This window comes from Herpailurus yagouaroundi, unplaced genomic scaffold, assembly GCF_014898765.1.
Source record: "Herpailurus yagouaroundi ecotype Mexico unplaced genomic scaffold, PumYag 207, whole genome shotgun sequence".
Taxonomy (NCBI): domain Eukaryota; kingdom Metazoa; phylum Chordata; class Mammalia; order Carnivora; family Felidae; genus Herpailurus; species Herpailurus yagouaroundi.
The window spans coordinates 3,389,484-3,404,490 of NW_024412438.1; the positions used below are offsets into that span (position 1 = coordinate 3,389,484).

General features: G+C 61.5%; 1 protein-coding gene across 1 annotated transcript in view; it reads left to right on the plus strand.

Moving 5' to 3' along the window:
- Positions 1-8,401, plus strand: part of NES (nestin) — a 9,241-nt gene extending 840 nt beyond the window's left edge. Inside the window, exons 2-6 of the mRNA XM_040452348.1 lie at positions 1-98; positions 1,103-1,227; positions 2,971-3,044; positions 3,283-5,272; positions 5,330-8,401. Of these exons, the coding sequence (XP_040308282.1) occupies positions 1-98; positions 1,103-1,227; positions 2,971-3,044; positions 3,283-5,272; positions 5,330-7,922 (4,880 nt within the window). The 3' untranslated portion in view covers positions 7,923-8,401. The remainder of the gene's footprint in view (positions 99-1,102; positions 1,228-2,970; positions 3,045-3,282; positions 5,273-5,329) is intronic.
- Positions 8,402-15,007: the final 6,606 nt, after the last annotated feature.

The following is a 15,007-nucleotide window of genomic DNA, read 5'->3' on the forward strand; positions in this document are numbered from 1 at the left end:
GGGCGGAGCGCGGCGGCCTCCGGGAGCGCCGGGCCGCGCTGGAGCACAGGTTGGAGGGCCGCTGGCAGGAGCGGCTGCGGGCCACCGAGCAGTTCCAGGTGACCGCGGGGTGCGGGCGAGCGGGGCGGGCCCCGGGGGGGCCGGCGGGGTGGCCCGGGGACGGCAGCGGGGAGCGGGGGCGGAGGTGCTGCCGATGCGGGGGCCGCTTCTCAGGGAGGCCGAGCTGGTGCCGGAGGCCCTTGACTTTCCCAACTTTGTCTAGAGGAGGGCGGGAACGGCGGGGGTTTGGGGCCCTGTCACAGCGCGCGCGCCCCCCCCCCCCCCCCCCCCCCCCGCCTCCCGGGAGGGCAACGGGGCGCAGGAAGCTCGCGGTGGCCTCCTCCTCACTGTCCGGACGGTCCCCGGGCCTCTCCCTCGGTAGATGCGCACGACACCGCTACCCGCCCCCCGCCCGCGCCCCCGCCCCCCCCGCTGCGCGGAGTCGGCGGGTCTGGCCACTGCCCTCCTCCCTCCGACACGGGGGGGCGGGTGGGTCAGGGGCCCTGGGTGTGCGGCCACCAGCCCTTCTCCCGTGTCTAGGCTTCTCAGCTCCCCTCGCACATTCCAGAGGCCTGGGACAGCTGCTCCCCCTCGCACGGTGCGATGCGACCAGCAGCTGAGAAAACAGCCTCCTGCCTGGGCCAGACAGAGGTCCCCCCCTCCCCCGCCCCGTCTCTCTGAGAAGAAAGATTCCAGAACTTGTGGGAAGCGGAGGGAGGGGGGGGGGCTGGTGTGAGGACCAGGAGACCGCGATTGGGACCGGCGGTTGGCCTCCAGCCCTGCGGGGCCCCAGGCCTCTTGATGAATAGTTTTTCCTTCTGCTTCTGCTTCCACTCCCCCCCCTCCCCTCTGTAACCCATCTCCTCTCCTCCTTCCCCTCCCCTTTACCGCGGGAGAGGGGCAAGAGGGGCCACCGTCCTCCTCTTGGGAGGGATTCGGGCGGCCCGGGTGGAATCCACTCTCCAGAGAAGTCAGGCAGGGGGCCGGGGGCCCGGCCGCCCAGGGGGCTGCAGGTTGGACGGCAACCGCCCCCTTCACTGGCTGCCTCTGGCTTGTCCTGCAGCTGGCTGTGGAGGCCCTGGAGCAGGAGAAGGAGAGCCTGCAGAGCCAGATTGCCCAGGTCCTCGAAGGTCGGCAGCAGCTGGCACACCTCAAGATGTCCCTCAGCCTGGAGGTGGCCACATACAGGTATGGGTGGACCCGCCCACCCAGGTGCGCGCGCGCGCGCGCGCACACACACACACACACACACACACACCCGCGCCTGAGGCAGAGACACCCCCCCCCCCAGGGGGCTCAGGGCCATGAGTGCTGGTAACTGTGCTACCACTAGATTCTGATTCTAGACTGATCCCTGCCATACCAGGCTGTGTCCCCCCTGAGCCTACCTGCTCCCCCGTGGTCCAGACCATAGAAGCATCCAGTGCCAGGAAACCCCTCAAGGAGAGGTGATGTTGCCGAGGGGGACGGCCTCAGGAGAGACAGCTGGACATGTGTGGGGCATCTCCATCCAGACCCTCCCCCAAGGGGCTCAAAAGCCCAGTCTCTGTGTGTGTGCTCATGCGGAGGGGGTGATGTCCCCGGGCAGCCCCAGAAAGGAGGAATTGCCGGTGTGGGGGGCGGGGTGGCGCTGACTCGCCACCTGACCTGGGCCTCTGTCTCCCTGTCTGGAGACGGGACATGGGCCGGGTGACATCCAAGGCCCCTTCCACACTGACTCCCCCTCAAGCCCCAGGGCCCTGGCCCTGCCTAGCCCTTCGGCTGATCACATTTCCTGTTGGCTCCAGAAAGGCTGAGACCGAGGAAGGGCTGGTCCTGGCTCTGTGGCCTTGGGCAAAGCCACAGTCTCTTCTGGGAAACTGGTCTGCTGGGCCGAGGACCCAGTGATGAGCCCGAGGAAGGGGCTTTGCCACGGGGGGGGGGGGGGGGGGCAGGGCTAGACACGCTATGAGGACAATGCCCCCAGAATTCACAGGCCAACAAAATCAGGGGGCCTGGGACAGGTTCAGGAGGGCAGGGGAGGCAGGGCCCAGAGAGGGAAGGCCAGTGAGGGTCTTGGGACGGGGAAGAGAGTGTTGTATGGCCACGGAACCCAGAGCCCAGAGACCAGGACAGAGGTGTGACCATGGCAATCACTCATCAGACTCAGCCCTTGAAGAAGAGTAGAGAGAGAGTAGATGTTCAGCATAGCTTCCCCCTCCCCTGTCAGCCCCCTCCTCCTCATTCCCCGTGGGGCACTGAGGCAGGGTCATGGACACAAAGACCTCTGTTGCCCTGAAAGGCTTGGGATCCAGAGTGCTTAGAAATCCCAGGATGAGGGCCTTGACCCTCAATCAAACCACTGAGGGGAAGGTCTGGGCAGGCTTAGCCACTGGTTTTTGAAGCATGAAAAGGATTTAGAGAGAGAGCGCAGAATTCATTTGCTTTTGTCTGTGAGCAGCTTTGGGGGCCCTGGGGGAGAAGGAGGGAGCCTATATCCCATGGGAACGGCCTGAGAATTCCCATTTCCCCCAGGAAGCCCCCTACTCAGACCCTCCAGAAGGCACTGCGGACAAAGGCAGCAATTAGCATGAGAATCGGCCCCACAGGGAGGATGAGATCACTGGCCTGGGTGTGTGTGTGTGTGTGTGTGTGTGTGTGTGTGTGTACATACTGTGGGAATCTGCTTGTGTCTGTGAGTCTAGCCCTGTGTCCCAAATAAGCGTGTGGTGCCGTGTGAACCAAGTGTGTGATATCTGCGGGTCTGTGTCTGTGCTTTCACGTGTACAGCCAAGTATAGCCCCGCGTGTGGCTTTTGTGTGACAGTGGTGACAAAGGAGAGGAAGCCTGTGGGGCCAGGGACCGCAAGCTTAGCCGAGTTCTCCGGGGCTGGCTTGCCTGCAGGCCTTTGGGCAGAGGAGGACTGACTGACTTTTCCTCCCTCATCCCCAGGACCCTCCTAGAGGCTGAGAACTCCCGGCTGCAGACCCCCGGCAGTGGTTCCAAGGCTTCCCTCAGCTTCCAGGGTAAGAGGAGGGGGGCCAGATTCCCCCAGAGTCTCCCCTTCTTTGCTCTTTATACCCCGGACCATTCCTCTTCTGGGAGGCAGATCTAGGTCTTGACTCCTTGGCCTCATCAGCCGGGTGTGTAGTCTCAGCTCCACTAGCCAGTGGAAGGTGGGGGCAGGGCTCACGGCACTCTTGCTGGAAGTGGGGGCCCCTGCCAGTACCTACTGACCCTGTTTCTTGCCCTCTGCCTTTCCAGACCCTAAGCTGGAGCTGCATTTCTCTGGGACGCCAGAGGGCCGGCATCTGGGACCTTTGCTCTCTGCCCTGAGCCCTACTCCCCTCTCCTCGCCCTTGCCTGATACCCTGGAGACACCTGTGCCAGGCTTTCTGAAGAGCCAAGAATTCCTCCAGGCCCGTACCCCAACCTTGGCCAGCACTCCCATCCCGCCCACACTTCTGGCTCCCTGCGCTGTTACAGATGCAGAGATCAAAACCCAGGATGCCCCCCTCTCCCTGCTCCAGCCGCAGCTTGGGAGGCAGTGGGCTCCAGAGGCCATATGGGCTAAAGCCAAGGAGGCCATCCCTACCAGCGTCCTGCCAGGACCAGAGGAACCCGGGGGTGAGCAACAAGAGGCCAGTACAGGCCAGTCCCCTGAGGATCATACCTCCTCAGCCCCACCCCTCAACCCTGAGCGCCCTAGTTTAGAGGCCAAAGGTGGAGAACCCAATGGGTCTGGAATGTCCAGCAGATTCCAGGAGGAAGGTGAAGGGCAAATTGGGGGGCTGGCAGAGAAAGAAACAGCCATAGAGGTCAAAATGGTGAACGGTCTGCAGCAGGAAACATGGCAAGAAGATGGGGGTCTGAACATGAAGAAAATCCAGGACTCCCAGGGTCCTTTGGAAAAAGGAACTCTGAAGTCTCTGGAAGAGGAAATTCAAGGGCCACTGATGTCTCTGGAAGAACAGACCCACGAGACACTGAGATCTCTAGAGAAAGAGAATCCAGAATCTCTGCGGTCTTCAGAAGAAGAGAGTTTAGACACATCAAAAGGTCTAGAAAAGGAGAATCAAGAGCTATTGATGTCTTTAGAAGAAAAGAATGCAGATGTAGTGAGACCTCAAGAAAAAGAGACTCTAGAACTACTTAAGCCTGTAGGAAATGAGGACTCGCAGACATTGCAATCTCTAGAAAAGGAAAATCAAGAACTAATGAGGTCTCTTGAAGGTACTCTAGAGACGTTTTTATATCCAGGGAAGGAAAGTCAAGAATTAGTGAGGTCTCGAGAAGAGAACTTTGAGTCAATGAGAGATCTAGAAAAGGAGAACCAAGAGCCACTGAGAACTCTAGAAGATGGGAATCGAGAGAACTTGAGACTACAAGAAAGAGAGAACCAGGAGTTTCTGAACTCTCCAGAAGATGAGAAGCACAAGACCTTGAGAACTCTAGAAAAAGAGAACCAGGAACCACTGAGGTCTCTGGAAGAAGAAGACCAGGACACAGGGAGACCTCTAGAAAAAGAGAACCAAGAACCAGTGAAGTCTCTAGAAGATGAGAACCAGGAGACAATGAGACCACTAGAAACAGAGAACCAGAGGTCCTTGAGGTCTTTAGAAGAAGAGGACCAGGAAACAATGAAGCCTCTAGAAAAAGAGAACCAAGAGCCAGTGTGGTCTCTAGAAGAAGACCAGGAAACATTGAGACTTCTAGAGAAAGAGAACCAGAAGCCAGTGGGATCTCTAGATAAGAACCAGGAGACACTGAGACCTCTAGAAAAAGAGGACCAGGAGCCAGTGGGGTCTCTAGAAGATGAGAACCAGGAGACATTGAGACCACTAGAAAAAGAGAACCAGAGGTCCTTGAGGTCTTTAGAAGAAGAGGACCAGGAGACAATGAAGCCTCTAGAAAAAGAGAACCAAGAGCCAGTGTGGTCTCTAGAAGAAGACCAGGCAACATTGAGACTTCTAGAGAAAGAGAACCAGAAGCCAGTGGGATCTCTAGATAAGAACCAGGAGACACTGAGACCTCTAGAAATAGAGGACCAGGAGCCAGTGGGGTCTCTAGAAGATGAGAACCAGGAGACATTGAGACCACTAGAAAAAGAGAACCAGAGGTCTCTAGAAGAAGATGACGACCAGGAGACAATGAGGCCTCTAGAAAAAGAGAACCAAGAACCAGTGAAGTCTCTAGAGGATGAGAACCAGGAGACAATGAGACCACCAGAAAAAAAGAACCAGAGGTCCTTGAGGTCTTTAGAAGAAGAGGACCAGGAGACATTGAAGCCTCTAGAAAAAGAGAACCAGAGGTCTCTAGAAGAAGACGACGACCAGGAGACAATGAGGCCTCTAGAAAAAGAGAGCCAGGAGCCAGTGGAGTCTTCAGAAGAAGACCAGGCAACACTGAAACTTCTAGAAAAGGTGAAACTAGAACCACTAAAGTCTCTTGGAAAAGACCAGGAGATATTTCGACCTCTTGAAAAAGAGAATCAACAGTTATTAAGATTCCTAGAAGAAGAGAGTGCAGAGGTGATGAGATCTCCGGAAACAGAGACTTTAGAATCACTCCAGTCAGCAAGAGAAGACTTGGGAATATTGCAGTCTCTAGGAACTCTAGAGCCCCTGTGGTCTCCAGGAGAAGTGAATCAGGAGACAATGAAGCCTCTAGAAAGGGGAAGTCAAGAACCACTGGAGTCGGTAGAAGAGAACCAGGAGACATTGAGGCTCCTAGAACAGGAGAACCAGGAGTCCCAGAGATCTCCAGGAGAGTGGGGCCTAGAAAATTCGAGACCTCCAGAGGGGAGAGGTCAGGAAAGTCAAAGGTGCCTGATGGAGGAAGAGACCCTGGGGCAGACGAGGAATCAGGAGTCCCCGGGGTCTTTGAAAGAGGAAAGGCAGGAGTCCCCGCTGTCTGCCCGACACCAGGGGAGGGAAGAGAGAGTGGCAGACCAGGAACTGGACCAGGAAACGCCCCCCGGCGGGGCCGCAGGGGGCAAGGAGGCCGAGGCAGAGCTGGACGTGAGGGAGTGGGGTGGCCTCCCCGGGAAGTCCGCAGGGCATGGAGAACTGCAGCTGGCTGCCGCAAGGGAGGTCTGGAGCGCAGGGGAGGGGCGCCCAGGGGGCCCTGAGCCCGAGGAGCAGAGGGTCCCGGTTGAGGGAGCCAGGGGGGAGGGAGGCCCCGAGGGCTTCCAGGACCCTGAAGGGCAGCCAGAGCAAGTGGGGGGCCCGGGCCTCCGAGCTCCCCAGGGAATGTCGGAGGGGAGAGACCTGGTGTTGGAAGGTGGAGAGGAGGCCCCAAGGGGTGGCCGGGTCTCAGAGGTCACCTCGACGGCTGTGGGTGAGGCTGCTTCGGGCAGCCAGCAGGGACCAGAGCGGGAGGTGGTGGTGCCACCCGTGGGTGAGGAAGGTTTGGAGGCGGAGAAGAGGCAGGGCTTGGAAGAACCCCAAAAGGACGCAGAGGAGGCAGCTGCTCTGAGACCAGAGCTTTCCAGCCCAGCAGGGAGGAGCACAGACCTCCCGGAGCCTCCCAGGGGCTGGGAGGAGTCGGAGCCCGAGGCCCCCTGGGGGGCAGAGGGGGCGTTCCCTGCCGAGACCCTGTGCAGCACTCTCGGCGGAAGTGGTACCCCTCAGCCCGGGCCCCAGGGGCCCGAGGACGCAGGGGAAGAGGCAGTGTTAGAGCCAGCGTCGCCGCCCAAGCCATCAGAGCCCCGGTCGCCCACCCCAATCCCTGGAGATGCCCCTGGGCCCCAGCCCCTGGCCGCGGGGAGCCAGGAGGCTGGCTGGGGGCTGGAGGGCCGAGCGGAGGCTCTGGGAGGGGTGGAGGGGGAGCCAGAGGAGCTGGGTTCTGAGGGGAGCCCCGAGGATCTCCAGGAGGAGGGGGAGGAGAACCGAGAGGACAGCGAGGCTGATGAGCTTGGGGAGACTCTTCCTGACTCCACTCCCCTGGGCCTCTATCTCAGGTCCCCCGCCTCCCCCAAGTGGGACCTGCTTGGGGAGCAGAGGCCCCCCCCTCAAGGGGAGACCAGAAAGGAAGGCTGGGATCCTTCTGTGCTGGCCTCTGAAGAGTGTGGGGCCCAGCCAGGGGAAGAGGAGGAGGGGGAGGAGGAATGCGGTCAGGACTCTGACTTGTCGGAGGAATTTGAGGATCTGGAGGCTGAGGGTTCTCTCCTTACTGGGGTCCCCGGGGAGGCTGTGGAGCCTCCAGGCCAGAGGCCTCAGATGCTGCTGGAGCCTGCAGCCTGGGAAGGGGATGGGGAGTCTGATGGGTTTGCAGATGAGGAAGAGAGTGGGGAGGAGGGCGAGGAAGACAGAGAGGAAGAAGAGGGGAGGGAGCCAGGGGCTGGCCTGTGGGGCCCAGGGCCCTCTGTCAGCACCCTCCGCACTCTGAGTGGCCCTCAGAGAGGGACCCTCCCGGGCTCTGAGACCGTGGATGTCAGCGTTCCCTGGGACGACAGCTCGCGAGGCATAACGGCCGATGCCGGTGAGGAGTCCCAGGACAGCACCGAGCCCGAGCCCTCGGGCTCAGAGGAAGAGTCTGACCCTGCTCCCTTGGAGAGGGAGGACCCAGTCCCTGGCCCTCTGGAGAGCCACTGTGGGATGGGAGACACGGGCGTGGGGGTAGGGGACACCCTTGGGGTCAATGGTCGGGTCCCCAGCTTGAAGGAGGAGTTAGAGCATGTGAATGGGGGGGTGGTAAATGGGCTGGAGCAGTCAGAGGGAGGAGGGCAGGGAGAACCAGGGGGCCCCGAGGGGGACCAAAGGAGCCCCTTGGAGGACGAGGAGGAGGGGGGTGCCCTGAGGACTCCTTGGGCAGGACCTTCTCTTCACCTGGGCCCAGGCCAGTTCCTGAAGTTCGGTCAGAGGGAAGGAGACGTGGAGTCTTGGTCCTCGGGCGAGGACTAGAGCGAGACCCCTCTCCACTCACTGAGGACTTGGTGGGGTGGGGGGGGGGGCCCGAGCCCCCTCCCTGCTCAGAGGCAGCACCCTTAAGTTATGATCTCTTGACCTGTGGTTTCTGTCCCGGAGGCCTGACTGGCCAGGGCGAAACAAGGGGTGGCACAGGGAGACGCTCCAAGAACAGAGGCCCCCAGACCCTGCGAAGTGGCCACCCCGCCGGCACTGGCCCTCGAGGCTTAAGCCGGCTGAACCGCTGTAGGACTAGGCCCTTTCCTGACGCCCCCTTTCTCCCCCTCCTGCCAGTGGGGGAGGGCTCCTCCCAGGAGAGGGGGCTGTGGCACCCTTCACCGTGATGTGCCCCCTCACCGCACCTTCTTGGGGTGTCTGGCCACCCGTGAGGGTGTGTTCCCATGTCCTGACCCCCTGTGTTCCTGCCCCCTCGTGTCTGGCTCATCCCTGCCTGAATAAAGTCATGCTTCCACCTACCAAGTCTGGACGCCTCCTTCCCTAATTTGGGGGGTCCGCAGGGCGGGCAGAGGAGGCCCGAGTGACTGGGGGAGGAAGCAGGGAGTGCTAGTGCCGGGCCCGGCCACCCTCTGAGGACAGGAGGAGCTGGATGACCTCGTGGGACCAGGGGACGGCCGGGCGGCAGTCCGGGTGACCCCAGGGCTGGCAGAAGCCAGGCCCATCATCATCTCTACCCACAGCGCTGATGACAGGGGATTAGGCCCAGGGCCGCCCCACCTTGTGCACCCCCCACCCCCACCCCGGCCCCTCGGCCCCTCGGTGCCGCCAGTATAATGAGCCCCTTGCGTCCAAACCCAAACAGTTGTCTGGCCTGTGATGTCTCCTCCGAGTGGCCGGGTCAGAGCAGGATGGGGGAACAGGAGGCCCGCTCTGCCTCAGTCTGGCTGCGTGGCCTCTGGCCAGTGTTTGACCTCTCTGAGCCTCAGATTCAGCCACACGGTGAGGGGCGCTGGGCTGGGGGGCAGGAGGAGGCTGGGGGGAGCGGGAGCCGCGGGTTAGATCTTCCCCGGGACTTGCCTCTTGAAGAGCGATGCTGATGTGAGGGAGGGGTAGGCCAGCAGGTGCAAAGGACCCAGGGGGCTATGCTGTCAGCTGGGGTTTGGCCTGGGGTCCCCCCCACCCCCAGCCATAGCTTCTCCCTGCCCCCATCTCTCTTCCCAGGAGTCCTCTGGGTCCCTGTGTGGGGCAGAGGGAGACGAGGGGTTCCTGGATGAGATGGGGCCCTGGAGCCTGGATGCTCAGATAGACAGCAGGCCCGGCCCAGGCCGTCCCTCTAAGTGTCCCCGGTGGGGGCGGGGGTGGGGCTGCCCAACAAGGGTTCCACATTTGGAGGCAAGCCCAGGTCCCGGAGCGGGGTCTTCCCCTCCCCAGGTCCAAAGCCAAGGGCAGGGGGACAATGAGAGAGGAAGTCCCAGCCCCGCTGGCCCCCACTCAGGACCTCTGGCCAAGGAGGGGTGGACAGGAGGCGCCCTGATAGAATTGTACTGTCTGCTTCTCTGCACACGCCTTTCTCCTTCTCCGCTTGGGAGTCTGTGTCTCGGGGCCCCAGGCCCCCATGTCACACACACCCCTGCCCGTGGGTTCAGGATCTTGGGTGTCCCCACCCTTCTGGCCAAGCCCCCTCTCTCCTTCCTGTACCCACTGCTGACAAGGCCTTGTCTGACCCTGCCGGGCATCCAGGCCAGTAAGGCCGACTCCCTGCCCCTCCGAAGGGGACAGAGGAGCCCTGTGCTTGATTTCCCCAGGCCCTCAGGCACCACCGCCTGGGCGAGGGGCCAAGGACAGAGGCCACGCCAAACAGTCCTTCCCTGTCCCCGGTGCCCATCCTGCCTGCTGACACTGGGATCCCTGGTCCCCAACAGAGCTACCCACACGGTCCTAAATGGGGGTGGGAGTGGGGAAGGATGCGAGTTAGAAGTGAGGACCTTCCTGAAGGGGGCACGGGGGTACGTAGCGGGAGGCATGTTCTCTTTGGAAATGGCACTTGTGTCTATGCAGCAGACAAACGAGGGTTAGACAGTAGGAGGGACACTCCTGGTGGGGATAACAGCTGTGAGTGTCACTTTTCGAGAAATATTTGCTGAGCATCTACGTGCTGTGCCCCACGCAGATCCTGGGAACCCAGGGTTCCTCGCTCCCTTCTAATTGGACGAGGGCTTCTGAGTGGAAGTCATGTTTGAAAACACGATTAGGAGGCTGTGGGAGCACAGAGCAGGGGACCTCACCTGATCTGGGCTGAGGGAGTATGGGGACAGGTGGAGGGGGAAGCCTGCCCCAAGAACCTGAAGCTGGCCAGTGGGGGGAGGACGTGGAGGAGGAGGAGGAGGAGGATGGAAAGGATCTTAGAGGGAACAGCATGTGCAAAATCCTGGGGCAAGATGACAGAGTCTGGGCATGAGGAGCAGAAGGAAGGTGTGTGTGGCCGGAGGTGGAGAATGAGGGGGAAGAAGGCTCACAGTGAGACTAAAGAGTCTGAGCCACTGGGCCCAGGACTCACCAGGCGGCCAGGAAGTACACGCTTCTTCCTGGGGGAACGAGGAGACTTTGAAGGGCTTGGGGGTCATCAGGTTGGGCATGACCAGGTTTGCATTTTCAAATGCTGCTGATGGGTGGATAGGAGGGTGCAGGAGTGCTCCAGGGAGACTGCTGCAGTGGTCTAGGAAGGGCACTGGTGGCGGTGGGCACGACGAGGGTGTACAAAGGGAAGCAGGTGACCTGATGTGGGGGATGGGGGCTGATGTGGCCGCAGAGGCTCCCAGGGTTTTGGCTTGGGCAGCAGGCGAGGGCCGTCCCATCTTCTGAGCTGGAGCATCCGGCAGGAAGTTGCGACCTCCAGCACAGAGGGCCAGGGTGGAGACAAGAGCTAGAGGGTGGTTGGCCTAGAGGTCACCTGGAGAGAGCCCGGGACGGAGTCCCCAGGTACCTCCCCGCAGAGAGGACATACTTGTGCAGGGCCTGTTGGAGAGGCCAGGCAGTAGGAGGACCCCGTCATCTCAGCTCCAAGAAAGCACCACTTTGGGCAACACAGTGCCTCTGGGGGCCCTTGAGATGGAGGGATGGATGGATGGACGGATGGACGGACAGATGGATGGATGAGGGAAGGAACAGGCTAAGGGCTGTGATGGAGTCAGGCCTCGGAAGCACTTTGGAGGGTGGAGTCCCCAGAGAAGGGAATGATCAGGCAGCAACCCCCCCCCCCCCCCCCCCCCCCCCCCCAAACCGAGGACAAGTGGGAGGTTTTTCTGGGGCCTCCACTGGGTAAATATAGCCTCTGAACTGGGTGGGGGTGGGGTGGGGGGCCGGAGGTGGCTTCCTCGGTTTGTTTGGGGCACTTCCTTATAAGGCTGTGCCGGCTGAGGCGCCAGAGGGTGAGGTCAGGGGCTGAGCTCTCCATTCAGCCAGGCTGATGCTGTCCCTGTCGCTGCCACGGGCCCCACTGCCCGCCACCCGCCGGGGTCTCAGAGGAAATCAAAGGCCTGGGCTCTGGGCTCCGGCCCAGGGAGCTCAGACGGGGCCTCTCAAAGGGCCCCGCGGCCTTCCTGCCTGCTGTGCGAGCCCAGTGCAGGGATGCGGAGGGTGGCCGTCCAGGGTCCCCTGAGAAGGTGGTCCTGGGTTTCCCCTCAGTGCAGCACTTGCTGTGGCTCCCAGAGTCTCACCCGTATTCCTCCCGCTGCAGGCTGCCCCTCTTCCTCAGGCCTCTTACAATCACTCAGATTCACTCACTGCTTCCAAAGGCCCTGGCCCTGAAGCCCCCCTCAGTCCCCCTCTCAGCCCCTCTTTGGGGACCAGCTGCTGCCACTTGACCCTGTGGTGTCTCAGCTGCCGTCTGCTCTGCTGTCCTTGGCAGCCAGGGAAGGAGGAATGTGGTTTAATTTCAGCTGGAATGTGCCCTCTGGGCCGCCCGCCGGTGGGGGAGGGGACGGGGACCGGGCCCACCCAAGCCCCAGAAACCCAAGAGGATTCTGGACTGGGGGACAGGCTCCTGGGTCCCCACCGGGCCCACCCCCACCCTGCAAGGGAGGCTCCGGACCAGGACGCATCCTACAGCAGGCTGAGTGTTTTTCGAGGCTGGGGCAGGAGATGCTCTTTGTGAACGTGGCGGGTGCTGACACGCAGGACCCAGGTGCCACCCCTGAGTCCGCAGGTGTTCGGGAAAGACAAAGAGGGAGCCTCAGGGGGCCGATGCCGCTGGCTCAGGGACGGAAGAGGGACCGAAGTGAGGGCCTGAGGCCAGGGCCCACGGAGTCTGCGGTGGGAAGCAGGGGGAAACACAGAACTGTTTCCTCTGCACGGGGGGGGGGGGCCCTTTCCCTCCTCTCCCCAACCTAGCACCCCACACCCCGATCAGACTCGTGTCTTCTCCCACATCTCATTTTGGCTCCTGCTCCCCCACGCCTTCCCCAGGCCCCATTATTCCAGGGCCCCCTCTGGTAACCTCACAACAGGGATAGAGCCCAGACCCCAGGGACCCAGGTCCTGGAACCCTCTTGTCCCCTGCAGCCTTCTCTCCCAGTGTCGCAAGCTCTCCTCCTCCAGCGCCATTCACCCTGCCCACCCCCATGACTCAGCTGTGGCTCCAGAAATAAACGGAGGCAGATGCCAGGGGGCCACCGTCGAGGAACCACCTCCCAGCGGCTGTGGGCTCAGCTGCTGACAAGCCAGTGCCCCAGGGTCCGGGGAAAAGTGGCCGGAGGGCTTCGGGGGTGGGGGGGGGAGGTGCCCCACCAGCTCTGGCCCTCGGTCAGCCTCCCTCACCACTCACAAGCCCACCCTTCCCCCTGCCCTCCCTTCCTCTGTCCTATCCTCTACCTGCCCTTCCCCCTTCTCCCCGGCCCCTCCACAACTCCTGAATCCCTTGGTTTCTCCCGGGATCCCTCCTTTTCTAGTCACCCCACATGTCACAGAGAACGTCAGCTCACCTTGATGGGGAAACTGAGGCACGGAGAAATGTCCCCTGCCAAAGCTACTAAGAGTCCCTAGATGCCTCTCGGGGGCCATAAACACGGGTCAAGGGGCTGTGGGATGCTCCCCTTAAATGTCCCAGTCCCAAGGGGTCAGCAGCCCTCCCTCGGCTAACAAGCTATCCAAAGACTAAGGAAAGAAAACATCAGGAGATAAACACAGAGGTCGCAAGAGCCACCCACTCAGACCATTAAATAGAGTCCAGAGTCCCTCGGTGGGCGAGTTGCCTCACATTCTTCCTCCTTCTCCCTCTTTCTCGGTTTTCCTCCCTTTCCAGCCCCTTCCTCCTGCTCTGCCCTGAATCTTTTGGTTCTTCCTTCCTGGGAGGAAGCGGGCTGCTTTGCAGCAGGTGGGGCAGGAAGCTACTAGATCTCAGGAAGGAGTAATGAAGGACCTGGGTCCTCACTTCAGGCAGGGATCTGACCGCAGCCCCCAGGGGGCGCCTCCCACCCCCAGGGGTCTGACAGGCTGAGCATTTTTGGAAGTCTTTGCAGGGGCCGGGACAATGGGGCCCTTTCTCTCCCTGTGCAGGAGACAGGCCTACAGACAGGGCCTCGGGGCTGGGACAAAGGCCCCAGTGAGGTCAGGGCACTGTGTAGGAGTTGGGGGGTGGGGAGGTGGGGACCGGGGGAGGAATGGGGAGGTGGGGTGAGGGTCAGAGCAGTCTGGGGGGTTGCTGGGGACCACGGTCATTGGAGGGCCTCTGGAAGGGCCATCTCAGCGGCCTTCAGGCCCCTCTGCGACCAATGGCCAAGCACCTAAGGCTGGACCTCCCTTCTCTACTCTTGCCATACGCTCTGACCTCATCCCAAGAGAACAGGAGACCCTGAGGCGGACCCCACATTAGACATGCGGGAAAGAGGCCGAGTTGAGCCACACATCCAGGGGTTTGACAGGGTGGGCACGTGGTCTGTGCTGTGCCCTGGAAGGTGTCCCCTGCTCGGGGCTCTTCCCAGATGAGGTGCCAAAACCCCCTCCCCAGCCATCTCTCTCTCTCTCTCTCTCTCTCTCTCTCTCTCTCTCACACACACACACACACACACACACACACACGGGTCAGCACTGGATTCTATTCAGGGTGCTGAGTCATCCCTGGACCGGCTCCCCCTTCTCCAGGAAGCCCAACAAAGCAGGACAAGGCTTCCGTTTCCGGCCGCCTTGCCGAAGCAGCCAGCAGGTGTCCGGGAGGGGGAAAGGATTCGAGTTCCAGCTCTGTGTCCACCTCTGGAACTGCCCTCCTGCACAGGTCGGACGGTGGCCCCCAGCCTGTCGCCGTGGGGGAGATCCAGTGAGGAAGTGTCAGCCGAAGGGCTGGGAAACCCAAGCCCCCTCCGGCTCGCCCCCAGGAACCCTCTGGGAAAGCCAGCTGGCCATCCGTCACCGTGAGGATGTTTCCCAGAGAGCCCCCCTTAGGAGCCCAAGGACAGACGCTGCCCCCCCTTCAGCCTCCTTTTTCCTCTTCAGGCCCTACCTTCAAAGACCCATCTGGTCTCCCTCAACTCACAAATCCAACTAACGCCTGACATCCGAACAGCGCACGCGCGGACTAGGCAATCACAGGCAATCCAAGCACAGAATAAAAGGGGGTCTGCTCTGGCCTCAGGATCATTTTCCTCTCTGCGGCTCGCGGAGAAACAGCCCCATTCGCGAGCCTTGGGAGGCTGGGTCGCGTGGGGAGGGCAGGGGGAGGGCAGAGGGAGGGGCAGGTGAGCCCTGCGGGAGGAGAGGGGTCCTGGTGGTCGGTGGGTCTGGGAGGTCGTGCTGGATTCCCAGACACAGCTGGTCTGGGGGTCTCCGTGCACGGTGGGCAGCATGGCGGGGAGAAGCCCCCAGCTCCTCCCAACAAGCACCTGTCCTGCGGGCCTCGCTATCTCTGGGTCTTTCTATGCGGCTCGCAGCCTCTGTGATTTGCCCCCTGTCTCTGACTTGTATCAGGTTTTCCCGACTTGCAGGGAAGGACGAATCGCCCATGTGGGCGAAGGCGGTTAAGAGCCGGCACAAGCAGAAATGTGAACACCTGGCAGCGTGTGCATGTGCGCGACTGCGCCAGGGCGAGGGCCGGGACCCGCGGCAGGAGTTACCCCGTCCGGAAGGCACACGAC